At 32.3% G+C, this 15791-nt stretch overlaps 1 protein-coding gene across 1 annotated transcript; it reads left to right on the top strand.

Annotated features, from left to right (window-relative positions):
- Positions 1 to 2777: 2777 nt before the first annotated feature.
- Positions 2778 to 3930, top strand: LOC132252704 (protein SRC2-like). The gene has a single exon (XM_059733749.1). The coding sequence runs from the start codon at positions 2888 to 2890 to the stop codon at positions 3692 to 3694; it is 807 nt and encodes a 268-aa protein (XP_059589732.1). The 5' UTR covers positions 2778 to 2887; the 3' UTR covers positions 3695 to 3930.
- The last annotated feature ends 11861 nt before the right edge of the window (positions 3931 to 15791 follow it).

Here is a 15791-nt window from a genome sequence, read left to right as displayed (position 1 = left end):
GTTGAAGAAATCATAATCATGTTTGCATGAGGGGAGAATGCTAATATGGATATATTGTATTTTTTTTTTCCTTCGTCCAGGTTTTGTCCCATTGAGTTTTATTGACAAGGTTTTTAATGAGGCAGATATCATATTCTTATGATCATCAAAGGGGAAGTGTTAAAAAATATGAGAATTTATCGAATTATGGGAACTTGTAGATTATCATCCTTATTGATGTATATCTCTTTGTGAAAGGAAATACCTTTAATGAAAATCTATTTTATTTTCTTCATACATTTTAATTTATCTTTCTTATTTTCTTCTCATTTCACTTTATAATTTTACAAAAAAAAAAAAAAAAAAAAAAATTTATAAAAAAAATATATATATATTTTAGTCAAAATATGGTAAAAAAAAAAACGATAGTGTTAGATTTCTAAAATTGGGTTTTAAACAACCCTTTTAATAAAATAACCCTATTTAGGCAATTGAACAATTATGATTTGAATGGAGGTAACTCGTAATGGCAAATTAACAAATATTGGTCACATGTTTCCTACAAGAGACATCAACATCACAAAGTCAATAAAGCATTCAATCTGAGTTCATTATTCAATACAATTTAAAATATTTGATTCCAATGCTTTACCTAATCAGTTGGCAGTATCATATGACACTTTTTTTTTTATTGGCTTAAATTTAATTAATTAATAAAGATTTGTATTTGAACACAAAGTCCCATGTGAGTTTGTTGTATAAATCATTTTTTAAATGGCTTGAATTTAATTAATGAAGATTTGCATTCACACTTGAAGTAATATTTCATGCAAGTTGTAATAAGGTGGACTTTATTTAATTGATTCATATCAATAAATCAAAATCTTGTCACATTATTAAAATATAATTTAATATAAATTTATATTCTGTTTGATATTTTTATTTGAAGTATTTTTAGTATAAGTATTTTCTTTAAAAGTGTTTTTAAAAGAATCAATCATCTTATGTTTTCTCAAGAAAACATTATAATTGATTTTTTAATATTATAAGTTATTTTTAAAATTTTTAAAAATGTTTTTTAATTTTGTCAGGCACTTTATTTATTTATTTTCAAAAACATTTTTTAGTTAAAAGTGTTTTCTAAAAACACTATCAAATAGACTCTTAGTTTTAAGGAGTGTAAATAAGAAGTGGGAATAGATATCTCATTCATTCTCTCCTTCGTTCCCATGATTGGATAGGTTTTATGAAGGTAGGGAATGGAATAGAATAAAAAATCATTCTCACCAAAATCAAATCTCACTTATAAGTGAAATTTCAATTCATCGCAAAATGGGTGGTATACAGATTTATTCATCTGGTAAGAAAAATATAAAATATTTTAAAATTATTATTTTACCCTTAAATTTCATTCATCATGCACTAATTCCTCTTCATCCAATAATAAGATTATTATAATTTTTTAGTTTTATTATTTAGTAAAAAAAAAAAAAAAAACTCTCAAAATTTATTCTTTAAAATGAAAATTAAAAAAAATTATTTGAAACCACGTGTAAAGGTATTATCATCGATTTATTTCTTTCATTCACATTCCTATCATTACCAAACATTAGAATAGAAACAAATAGTCATTCTAATATTGAATTTTTAGGTTCATCCAAACATTATAAATTGAATCATCAAATTCATTTTTATTCAAAAAAAAATAAGAATAAAAACAAAATATTCATTTTCATTCCATTATCATGTACCAAAACCCTCCTAATAGTGTATTTGATAATGTTTCTATTTAAAATGTTTATAATTGAAGTTTTTTTCTAAAAATATTACAAGTGATTTTTCAATGTTACAAATAATTTTTCAAAATTTTAAAAGTATTTCTTAAAATTTGTCAAACATCTAAAGTTTTTATCAAAAATGCTTCTTAAACTAAAATCACTTTCATAAAATCACTGTCAAATGACTCTGAATATATTTATAGCAATTCCCTCTCATTCACATGTATCTTCACGCAATATTAATATTTTTTTTAAAGAATGACAAATGATGATCCACACTATAAATAATTTTATTAAATGTGGAAATATTTTTTTTAAAAAAAACATTTTTTTTGTATTAAGAGTTTATTTGGTAATTACTTTAAAAAATAATTTCAATAAAAAAGGTTTAAAAAAAGGAGAAGTTTGACAAAACTTATTAGATAACACCTTAGAAAATTATAAAAAAAGGTCATTTATAATATTTTAGGGAGAAACGCGTTAAAACTCACTCTAAGTCCCTTTTCCTCCACCACGTTGATAATGAAGTTATTTAAAGACCGGGGACATTAATAATATTATTTAAAGACCATCATAAATTTATTATTATTATTATTAGTTTAAAAAAAATATTTTATTATTATTAAAGTTGCCTATCTGATACTGAACATTGGTTGGCGTGCCCGTTAAGCTTTTGAGGGGCTTAAAATATGTAAGATGGACAAGGGCCGGGCCATGTGCCGCCTTGTCCGCTCCGCGTGGGAATGGTGTGGCTAATTGACCTTTTTCTAGAAGATATTACTGACGTGGACAAACCGGTCTCCTCCCCGTTCACATGAGCTCACCCACCACCCACACCGGCATTTTCCGGTTACACCGGTGGGCAGTGGGCACAGGCCAACCGCACCCAAACTAGAGTGAGAAACCGCCAGGTGTGGGTGTTAGTCAATTGATGGGCCCCACACTCCTCGTAAGTTTTTTCCGTAGTTGACAACGTACTAGGTAAGTAGGTATCAAAAAGGAACAGTTGAAGAGTTTCTCTCACCAATTAAAGTGCAGATTTTTCTGAATAAATACCCACCCCATTGTGGCAGCCATTTGACAGTGAAGAGCATTTTTCTTTTCTCCGGAATTCCCAGATTTCTCCTCCGATGGCCCCTCGCTTCGAGCTCAAGCTCAAGATCTCCTCCGCCAAAGATCTGAAGAACGTGAACTGGCGCCACGGCTCTCTGAAGCCATACGCCGTGGTTTGGGTGGAACCTAACGCTAAGTGCTCCACCAAAGTCGACCACGACGGGGACACCTTTCCTTCCTGGAACGAGACTCTCCACATTCCAGTGCCCTCCTCCATCGATGATTCCGCCCTCTACCTCGACATCGTCCACGTCAAATCCGATGACGAAGACGACACCAAGCCTATGGTAGGCTCCGCTCGCCTCTTCCTCCGCGACGTCGTCGATGACGTCGGCTTCGGCGTCGAGGCCTTCCGCACTCTCGAGCTCCGCCGTCCCTCCGGGCGCCCTCAGGGCAAGGTCGATGTCGAGGTCTCCGTGAGGGATTTGCGTTACCGTGCGCCGGAGCCCTACTACACAGCACCTTACGGCGTGCCGCCGCCGCCGGGAACCAGAGGAGCAGGCTACGCCGATCCACCGGCCTACGGAGCACCTCCACCTGATCCTTACTACTCCAATGCAGCTCCCTACAGCCACTCCCCGTACGGGCAGCCGGCGTATGGGTATCAGGAACCAACTTACGGATACGGCCAAGGGACGTACGGGCAGACAGTGGTGGTGGAGGAGAAGAAGAAGAAGTCTGGCATGGGGATGGGGACGGGATTGGCTGTGGGTGCGGTCGCCGGAGTATTGGGCGGACTAGCAATAGCTGAGGGCGTGGATGCTTTGGAGGACAACATCGCTGAAGACGTGGCAGAGAGAATTGAAGATGAGGAAGACGACTGATTTTCCTTTCCCTCGTCTCGATGTTTATGTTGATTGTTCTGATGCACTCGCCTTTGCAAGATGAGCTTCTTCAAGGGTTTGTTTGCGATTGCTTTAAATCCTTTTACTTTTTTTTTATTTTCCTTTCTTTTCTTCCTCCTTCACTGTGTGTTATGGGCGCAGCCTCTATCGGAGGATATATGTAGACCTTCCATTCGTCAACATATTCCAAATCAATGCAGGGTCCATTTGATCTTCGACCGCCCAAGCAAAAAGTAATTTAACATATTTATAAAAATATTAAAATAATAGAAATTTTTATAATAAATAATTTATTTTTATAATAAAGAATTGAGCAACTGAGCTCAAATGGGACATACAACATTTTTAAGCAAGCTGGCCACCGGTAAAATCTTATTCCTCCTGTTCCCTGTAGAAGCACAAACTTATGTTACCATTGCAAATTCTCAGAAATTCAAGCCTTTTACCAAGGCCTTCTGCAACATAAACAGATCCTGAATTTGGTACAATGCATAGAGCGGTAATAATCATTATCATCAGGGCAAAATCTAGTCCATTAGGAGTATAATGACAAGTTTGGCAACAGCGTAGGTGCCGAGGTACAAAAAGCTCAACATAAAGGCCACGCAGAATATGTACAGGAGTAAGTTTAACACCGACCCTGCCCAGCTGCCTAGGAAGCGCAACACTGAACAAAATCTAATTTTCTTTAAGTCTTTATTTCTTTAAAAAATCTTCAAATTTTCTTAAAATCATAAAATAAAATAAAAACCTTGAGTTTTCAAGGAATTCCCCGAGAGTTCCAAAAATTTTCCTCAATCTCCAAATTGTGCTTTAAAAGGAGAGAACCCTTTATTTATAGCTCTTATTTATTTATTTATTTTTGAGATAATTACTTTATCTTTGATGATAATTATTATTTATTTTAATTATCATAATAAATTAACTATCGTTTTTTTTTTTTTTATAATTTGGGATGATGCATTTTTTGATAATTAACCAGTGAGCTATAATTTAATGTCAAGGAAAATGGAAGAAACTCCTATAAAACATCAATTTATGAACTTTGTCTTAGGATGCAATAGACTTCTAAAGAATTTTAATAGGAAATTTAATCCCTACACTAGTATGGAAGGTATGGGAAGTTTAATAGGAAATTTAAAGAGTTTCGAAGATATCTTCGAGATAGCATTTATGTAGATATTTCTAAAGAATTTTAGAGTAGCGGGGAACCTTTGAGGGTTTCATTCAAAAAGTTGCCTAGAAATTGAGGATGGCCTCGTTAAGGCACCAAGCATTTGAGAGCGATCTAAAGTTGATGTAAGGTGGGGTGACGGGATGAAGACCTCACCTCTCTTCAGAATGGCAGAGACAGGTAGCCTTCTGTAAGAGTAAAGATTACGTGTTCCATTAGAAGCTCGCATCAGTTGGCTCTACTAGTCTGATTGGGGAAGAGTCAAATGTTTTTGACAATTCCTCGGAGGATTTTCATCCCTGCTGTAATAATATCTCAAGATTTGCAACGATAACTTGGTATATCTACCATACAACCATTGACTAAAATATGTTTATGATTAAGTAATTGGCGGGCTCCAGGAATAGTCTAAGCACCCAATCATAAAACTCGACCTGTTGCCCTTTGACTTTTTCCGATACGAGCATAGTTATTCTATCAATCGGTCCTCATCACCACGCAAAGAAAGATCTTCAGGAGGTGGAAGATCTCAAGACTCATGTTCTTGCAGATTTCTGGACTCAATAAATGCCGGATGTGCCCAAACTGATAAAAGAAAAGCGTTTTTTACTGGTACCTGATGATATTACTGGACTCAATAAGGGCAATTTTTTTATTTTTTTTAAAATTAAATATGGTGGTTGGGATCACCTTTGCATACCCAACCACAAACATTCTAATTTTTGCGATATTACTTAATTTAGGTTGTTTTTATAAAACTTTGCAAAGTGATTCTCCTTAATTTTGATGATGAACCCTAATGATAAGAGGGTGTTTTTTTTAACTCGATTGAGTAGACTACTATTTATATAACAAGTCATATTGAAGTGGGAAAATTTTTCTTGACACTATACATGTATGAGTATATTTTAACCGTATAAACCTTTATTGGTTCTATATTATTATGTGAACCACTCAGGTATACTTGCTTTGATTTATCCGTTTTATCATTTCTTTAGAATTTTTTTTTAATATTTTTATAAATTTTTATAAATTTTCATTATATTAACTTTTTTTTCTTTTATTTTTTAAATATTGTTATAAAATTCAATTGCCAATATTTCACAAATTTCTAGTATTTTTATCCTTAATTCTAGTATACCAAGTAAAATTTATGTTGAATTGATCGGTTAAAAAAGATAAATAATCCTCATATTTGTAATACATGTAGGTTAAAAAAAAATGTTAGAAAATATGAGAATTTATCGAATTATGGGAATTTGTAGATGATCATTCATATTGATGTATATCTCTTTGTGACTTCCTCTAAAAAGGAGATACTTCGACTAGTCTCTACAAAAGAAATAGAAAGATTTTTTCTCTATTCAGTGAAATAGAAAAACGTTCTCCTTTTCAGAGAAATAAAAAGACTCTTCTTTCTTCTTTCTCACAAAAAGATATGTGATAAACTTATATCATGATTTTCTATTTTATTACCATTTGATCTCTATTTTCATTTATTTTATTTGAATACATAAATATGTATAATCCCTATAACTAAAAATTATGGGGTAAATTATAAATTATGTGGTAAATTCATAACCAGAATTATGAAAAATATGTGCAATTCATATAACCAGAAGTTTTGGGGAAAAATTACAGAATTACAGATACATGACCGAAAATTATGTATATGATCCCTAATTATTTATTTTTAATTATACAGTATAACCAGATGTTATACCAAATAATATTGTATAGCCAGAAGCTATAAAATAAATAAATAAATATTCATAGCCTAAAGTTATTTACAAATTTACATAATGAAAGTTCACAGCTTGAAGTTATGCACAAATTTACATAAAATAATTCATAGCTTGAAGGTATATATTACTTTGCACATTTTTGTTATGATAAAATAATCATAGCCCAAAGCTATAAAAAAGAAAATATATATTAAATTTTAATTCTTATTTCATATTTATACATTTTTACCATATTTATAATTGACAAATTTTAGGTCATTATATTTTTAGATATTGTTTATTTGAAATATTGTTAAAACATTTTATTAATAGTTTATTATAATAATTGAAATATTTCTCTGATTAATATTATATATGGCTTTTAGATAATGTCAAACCTTGCAAAGCTTGAATTTGTTGTCTTCGATATTTCGGGCAAAAACTACTTATCTTAGGTTCTAGATGCTCAAATTCATCTAGATGCGATGAATCTTGGAAATACCATTAAAGAAGGAAATGACGCATCCCTACAGGATTGCACTAGAGCTTTAATATTCCTTCGCCATCACATTGATGAAGGATTAAAAGGTGAATACCTTACGGTTAAAGATTCTTTCATCCTTTGGAATAATCTAAGAGAACAACATGACCACCAAAAGACCATAATCCTTCCAAAGGCACGCTATGATTGGATGTACTTGAGATTACAAGATTTCAAGTCTGTTAGTGACTACAACTCGGCACTATTCAAAATTAGCTCACAATTAAAATTGTGTGGAAAAAAAAGTCACTTAAGAAGATATGCTTCAAAAAACATTCACGACTTTTCATGTCTCGAATGTACAGCAACAGTATCGAGAACGTCGTTTCACTAAATATTCAGAATTGATCTCATGTCTTCTTGTGGCTGAACAAAATAATGAGCTATTATTGAAAAACCATCAATCTTGTCCTACTAGGTCTATGCCATTGCTTGAAGCCAATGCCACATATGTTCAAACCCTTGGACATGGACAAGGACGTGGATATGGACGAGGTCGAGGATGTGGTCACGGTCGAGGTCGTGGTAAACACAATTCTTCTCATCGTAGTGGTTCTCAAAGTAAAAAAAACAACTCAAACCACCATAAGTGGAATAATTCAAAGACACAACCTAAAAAGAGGATAGAACCACAAAGTAAACATACTTGTGAGAATAAGCGTCATAGATGTGGCATGAAAGGACATTGGTCACGTACTTCTCGTACTCCAAAACATTTTTCCTTTATCAAGCCTCAATAAAAGCAAAAGGAAAGGAAGTTGAAATGAACTTCATTGATGATGGCCTAATAGATCTAACCCATTTAGATGTTTTAGATTTTTTTGAAAATCTTAATGGGAAAATTGACCATCTAATTGGTGACGGAAATGTTTGTTATGATTAAATGTTATGTTCTTATTTAGTTCTTTGCAAATAGGTTTATTTTGTTATCATCTTTAAACACATTGTTTATTATTCATCTTTTATAGTTTATTTCACATTTTATTATTTCTTATTTAAATTCATCTTTTTATTTATACTTGAAGATACATGGATCTTTCTCATACCTTGGTACATCATACAACATCCAATGTAGATGCATGTATTGCAGATTGTGCCACAACACACACATTCCTTCGTGATAAAAAATATTTTTCCAATATATCGTTGGTTAAGTCTAATGTTAATACAATATTAGGTCATGTAGACTTGATTCAAGGCTCCGAAAGAGCAACTATTATTTTACCTAGAAGAACTAAAATCCACATTAATGATGCCCTTTATTCTACTAAATCCAAGCGAAATCTTCTTAGTTTCAAGGATATTCGCTAAAATGGATATCACATTGAAACTATGAATGATGATAGTAATGAATACCTTCTCATTACTTCAATTATTTCTGGGGAAAAACACAACTTGGAAAAGCTTCCTTCTTATTCTTGTGGGTTATATCAAACAATCATTAGACCCATTAAGTCATATGCTGTCATGAACCAGAAGTTCTATGACTTAAAAACTTTTATGATATGGCATGAACGTCTAGGACATCCAGGATTATCCATGATGCGTCGTATCATCAACAATTTTTTAAGGCATTCCTTGAAGAATCAGAAGATTTTGATGCCCAATGATTACAGTTGTGTTGCTTCCTCACAAGGCAAATTAATTATTAAACCATCATTTACCAAGGTTGAATACGAATCATCAACCTTTCTAGAACATATTCAAGGTGATATTTGTGGACCTATTCATCCACCTAGTGGACATTTTCTTTATTTTATGGTTTTAATTGATGCATCAACTCGTTGGTCTCATGTTTGTCTTCTTTCAACTAGAAATATTGTCTTCGCCAGGTTACTTGCTCAAATAATTCGACTCAAGGCACGATTCCCTGATCATCTTATTAAGACAATTCGTCTTGATAATGCTTGCGAATTTTCCTCTCAAACATTTCTTGATTATTGTATGTCGGTTGGTATTGATGTTGAATATCTTGTTGCTCACACCCATACTCAGAATGGATTAGCTGAATCTCTAATTAAGCGTTTGCAACTGATTGCAAGACCATTACTCTTGAGAACAAAATTACCTTTATCTGCTTAGGGGCATGCTATTTTTCATGTTGCCACTTTAATTCGAATTCACCCTACAACTAATCATGATTGCTCACCTTTACAACTTGTTTTAGGATCCCAACCAAATTGTGAAACCAAGGTTTGGTTAATCTTGATTTTGATGATAACAAAACAAGGTTTAGAACTAATGATCATATTTCAAGTGTGATTAGGCAAGACGATTTCCAAGTGGCAATCACAAATACAAATCAAGTCAAGGAGAAATCATGAAGAAGAAGACCACCTCAAAGAGAAGAGTTTTTCAAGACCAAAACTTCATAAGATCTCTTTGTAAGGTTGTTGGTGCACTAGGACTTTCATGCATTTCATTCTTTATTTATGCACCAAAATCATCCAAGAGTAATATTGTTTTAAATATCTTAAGAATTGGATGATTTCATGTTTTCAACTAAAACCTTGTGTTAAATGATTTTCAAACTTGTGTTAAAAGGTTTTAAGTTGAAAAAGATTGGGTGTTGAGCCAAAAAATGGCTCAATCGGGTCAACCGATTGACCGGTTGTGCTCATCCGGTCAAGAACCGATTGAGGGAGGTCAAAAAGTTCCTTTTTCTCCCAGTGGCCTTCTCTTCCCGGTCAAGGTTGAACCTCAACCGTTTGAGGTCCAGTTGAGGTTCGGTTGAGGCCCAACGGTCACTTGCCAAACATTAAATGCTAACGGCTAGTCAACCGATCGACCCCTAACTCGACCGATCGAACCCCCAACGGCTAGTATGAATTTTTTTCTTCTATAAAAAGACTCCGATCTTCATTGTTTCAAGAGCTTAACCTTCCCAAATCTTTCTTAATTATATTTGAGCCTTGGAAGAGTATTTTTGAGTGCACCATTGTTTCAAAACTTTCATATCTTTAGTGCACCATTCAATCCTAGTTTTTCTTGTATCATTTGAGTTTAAAGTTCTTGTGCTAGGATTTTTGAGAGATCATTCATTTGTAAATCTTTGAGAAGAAGTTTCTCAAGTGTGAGGTATCACTTGAGGGGTTGTTCAAGAGTGAGATATCTCTTGAGAAGTGTAAAGGGTGCTTGGAGCCAAAAGTCCAAGAGGGTGAATTGGAACCATAATCCAATTGTATTGCTTGAAGGCTTGGTTTGGAAGCCTTGGATTAGTGGAACCTCAAGCTCGGGATTGAAGCTAGAGGAGAGTGGATATAGGCCGGGTTGTGCCGAACCACTATAAATCTTGTGTTTGCATTCTCTCTTCCCTACTCTTTAATTTATATGCAATTGTCTATATATTGATTATTATATACTTGCATATAATTGTCTTTTGCATTCACTTGTTTAAATTTGCGAAAAGAGACCATCACCCTATTCACCCCCCCCCCCCCCCTCTAGGGTGATTACCATAGGTTGGATTAGTTTCAAATTCCTAACACAAATGTTTCATATTTTCGTATTTTTGGTTGTGCTGTTTATGTTCCTATAGCTCCACCTCAACGTTCCAAGTTAGGACATCAACGTCAACTTGGTAGATATGTTGGTTTTAATTCTCCCTCCATTATCCATTATCTTGAACCAGTCACAGGTGATGTTTTTACTGCCCGCTTTGTAGATTGTCATTTTGATGAAAATATTTTCCCGCTATTAGGGGGAGACAAGTCAAAAGAATGGAAAGACATTACATGGTATGTACCCTCCTTGTCTCATCTTGATCCTTGCACAAGACCATGTGAGTTAGAAGTTCAAAGGATTTTTCATTTGCAAGGACTTGCAAATCAATTACCTCATGTTTTCATAGATATAAAGAAAGTAACAAAGTCACACATGCCAGTTGTGAACGCCCCAACACATATTGATGTCCCTAAAGGACAATTGGAGAATGTCATAGCAAATGAATCTAAGACACGCCTAAAGCGTGATAGACCAATTGACTCAAAGGATTTAATTCTTAGAAAAAAAAATGAATAACATATAAAAAACTTAGTACTCCTAAAGAGTTCACAAATATGAAAAGGTCAAATGACGAAATCCAACTTGACAAACAGTTAGCTCCTAAAGAGGCACAAATTGATCAAATATCAGTATCTAGAATTGAAGAGATCTCAATGAGTCACACGGGAGAAACAAAGGACCGTAATGACATTATCATAAATAATATATTCGCATTCCAAGTGGCTATGGACATCATGAGAAATGATGAATGTCAAGAACCACAAACTGTGAATGAATGTCGAAAAATGAATGATTTGCCAAAATGGAAAGAAGCAATCCAAACAAAGCTAAACTCGTTAACAAAACGAGAGGTATTTGGACTTGTAGTTCAAACACCTGGAAACATAAAGCCTGTTGGATATAAATGGGTCTTTGTGAAAAAACGAAATGAGAATGATGAAATCATAAGATATAAAGCATGACTTGTTGCTCAAGGTTTCTCTCAAAGACCTGATATAGACCGAGGAAACTTATTCCCTTGTAATGGATGCAATCACACTTCGATACTTGATAAGTTTAATAGTCTCTGAATGACTAGATGTGCGTCTTATGGATGTTGTTACAACCTATTTATATGGGTCTATAAATATTGACATATATATAAAAATCCTTAAAGGATTCAAATTGCTTGAAACAACTAATCCAAAACCTCAAAACATGTACTCAATCAAACTACAAAGATCTTTGTACGGATTAAAGGAATTCGGACATATGTGGTATAATCATTTGAGTGAGTATTTGTTAAAAGAATGATATATGAATAATTCAATTTGCCCATGTGTTTTTATCAAGAAATCAAAATTTGGGCTTACAATAATTGTAGTGTATGTGGATGATTTAAACCTTAAAGGAACTCCTGAAAAGCTCACAAAAGCAGCTAATTATTTAAAGAAGGAATTTGAAATGAAAGACTTAGGGAAAACAAGATATTGTCTCGGCCTGCAAATCGAGCATTGTTCAAATGGCATATAATGTCCATCCATCCGACATATATAGAGAAAGTATTAAAATGATTTTATATGGACAAATTACATCCAATCAATTCCTTTATGGTTGTTCATTCACTTGAAGTGAACAATGACCCATGTTGTCCTAAAGAAGAAAATGAAGAATTGCTTGGTCTAGAAGTACCATATCTCAGTGCAATCGGTGCACTAATGTATCTTGCAAATTGTACTAGACCAGACATAGCATTTTCTGTCAACTTACTAGCAAGATACAATTCTACCCCAACTAAATGGCATTGGAATGAGATTAAACATATATTGCGATACCTTCGTGGAACAAGTGACATGGGTGTATATTATTCAAAAGAATCAAAATCACAATTGATTGGGTATGCAGATGCAGGGTATCTTTCAGATCCTCATAAAGCTCGATCTCAAATGGGATATGTCTTTACTTATGGTGGAACGACAATATCTTGGAGATCAGTCAAGCAAACAATGCTAGCCACATCTTTAAATCATTCAGAAATTCTTGCAATTCATGAAGCAAGTCGTGAATATGTATGACTAAGGTCAATGATCCAACATATACAAGAAACATGCAGATTACCTTCCATCAGAAGCAATGCAACTGTGTTACATGAAAATAATGTTGCTTGTATTGCACAAATTAAAGGATGATTCATAAAAGGTGACAGATCTAAGCATATCTCCCCTAAATTCTTCTTTACTCATGAGCTCCAAAAGAAAGGTGAGATTGATGTTAAACAAATTCGGTCATGCAATAATCTAGCAGATCTATTCACAAAGGCGTTACCTTCGACCACATTGAAAAAGTTAAGGTATGACATTGAAATGCGAAGATTGAGAGATTTACCATTTGAAATATTGAAGAAATCATAATCATGTTTGCATGAGGGGGAGAATGCCAATATGGATATATTGCATTCTTTTTTCCTTCGTCCAGGTTTTGTCTCATTGAGTTTTATTGAAAAGGTTTTTAATGAGGCAGTTACCATATTCTTATGATCATCTAAAGGGAAGTGTTAGAAAATATGAGAATTTATCAAATTATGGGAACTTGTAGATGATCATCCTTATTGATGTATATATCTTTGTGAAGAGAAATACCTCTAACAAAAATCAATTTTATTCTCTTCATACATTTTAATTTCTCTTTCCTATTTTCTTCTCCTTTCACTTTATAATTTTACAAAAAAAAAAAAATTAACTATTTTTATAAATAAAAAAAAAGAATATTTTAGTCAAAATATGGTAAAAAACATGATAGAGTGTTAGATTTCTAAAATTGGGTTTTAAACAACCCTTTTAATAAAATAACCCTACTTAGGCAATTGAACAATTAGGATTTGAGTGGAGGTAACTCGTAATGGCAAATTAACAAATATTGGTCACATGTTTCCTACAAGAGACATCAACATCACAAGTCAATAAAGCATTCAATCTGAGTTCATTATTCAATACAATTTAAAATATTTTATTCCAATGCTTTACCTAATCAGTTGGCAGTATCATATGACACTTCTTTTTTTTTTTTTTTTATTGGCTTAAATTTAATTAATTAATAAAGATTTGTATTTGAACACAAAGTCCCATGTGAGTTTGTTGTATAAATCATTTTTTAAATGGCTTGAATTTAATTAATGAAGATTTGCATTCACACTTGAAGTAATATTTCATGCAAGTTGTAATAAGGTGGACTTTAATTAATTGATTCATATCAATAAATCAAAATCTTGTCACATTATTAAAATATAATTTAATATAAATTTAGATTTGTTTGATATTTTTATTTGAAGTATTTTTAGTATAAGTATTTTTTTTGAAAGTTTTTTTAAAAGAATCAATCATATGATGTTTTCTCAAGAAAACATTATAATTGATTTTTCAATATTACAAGTTATTTTTAAAATTTTTAAAAATGTTTTCTTAATTTTGTCAGACACTTTATTTATTTATTTTTTTAAAAACACTTTTTAGTTAAAAGTGTTTTCTAAAAACACTATCAAATAGACTCATAGTTTTAAGGAGTGTAAATGAGAAGTGAGAATAGATATCTCCTTCATTCCCATGGTTGGATAAGTTTTATGAAGGTAGGGAATGGAATAAAAAATAATTCTTACAAAAATCAAATCTAACTTATAAGTGAAATTTCTATTCATTGCAAAATGGGTGGTATACAGATTCATTCATTTGGTAAGAAAATATAAAATATTTTAAAATTATTATTTTACCCTTAAATTTCATTCATCATGCCCTAATTCCTCATCATCCAATAATAAGATTATTATAATTTTTTAGTTTTATTATTTAGTAAAAAAAAACTCTCAAAATTTATTCTTTAAAATGAAAATAAAAAAAAATTATTTGAAACCACGTGTAAAGGTATTATCATCGATTTATTTCTTTCATTCACATTCCTATCATTACCAAACATTAGAATAGAAACAAATAATCATTCTAATATTGAATTTTTAGGTTCATCCAAACATTATTAATTGAATCATCAAATTCATTTTTATCCAACAAAAAATAAGAATAAAAACAAAATATTCATTTTCACTCCATTATCATGTACCAAAACCTCCCTAATAGTGTATTTGATAATATTTCTATTTAAAGTATTTGTAATTGAAGTGTTTTTTCTAAAAATAGTACAAGTGATTTTTTAATATTATAAATAATTTTTCAAAATTTTAAAAATATTTCTTAAAATTTACCAAACATCTAAAGTTTTTATCAAAAATGTTTCTTAAACTAAAATCACTTTTATAAAATCACTGTTAAATGACTCTGAATATATTTATAGCAATTCCCTCTCGTTCACATGTATCTTCACGCAATATTAATATTTTTTTTAGAGAATGACAAATGATGATCCACGAAGCACTATAAATAATTTTATTAAATGTGAAAATATTTTTTTAAACATTTTTTTATATTAAGAGTTTATTTGGTAATTACTTTAAAAAATAATTTCAATAAAAAACGTTTTAAAAAAACGAGAAGTTTGACAAAACTTATTAGAAAACACCTTAGAAAATTATAAAAAAAGGTCATTTATAATATTTTAGGGAGAAACGCGTTAAAACTCACTCTAAGTCCCTTTTCCTCCACCACGTTGATAATGAAGTTATTTAAAGACCGGGGACATTAATAATATTATTTAAAGACCATCATAAATTTATTATTATTATTATTAGTTTAAAAAAAATATTTTATTATTATTAAAGTTGCCTATCTGATACTGAACATTGGTTGGCGTGCCCGTTAAGCTTTTGAGGGGCTTAAAATATGTAAGATGGACAAGGGCCGGGCCATGTGCCGCCTTGTCCGCTCCGCGTGGGAATGGTGTGGCTAATTGACCTTTTTCTAGAAGATATTACTGACGTGGACAAACCGGTCTCCTCCCCGTTCACATGAGCTCACCCACCACCCACACCGGCATTTTCCGGTTACACCGGTGGGCAGTGGGCACAGGCCAACCGCACCCAAACTAGAGTGAGAAACCGCCAGGTGTGGGTGTTAGTCAATTGATGGGCCCCACACTCCTCGTAAGTTTTTTCCGTAGTTGACAACGTACTAGGTAAGTAGGTATCAAAAAGGAACAGTTGAAGAGTTTCTC

This window comes from Vitis vinifera, chromosome 16 (assembly GCF_030704535.1).
Source record: "Vitis vinifera cultivar Pinot Noir 40024 chromosome 16, ASM3070453v1".
In the NCBI taxonomy this organism is placed as follows: Eukaryota; Viridiplantae; Streptophyta; class Magnoliopsida; order Vitales; family Vitaceae; genus Vitis; species Vitis vinifera.
The sequence above is the reverse complement of the archived record's forward strand: the minus strand, read 5'-3'. Positions and strand labels throughout refer to the sequence as shown.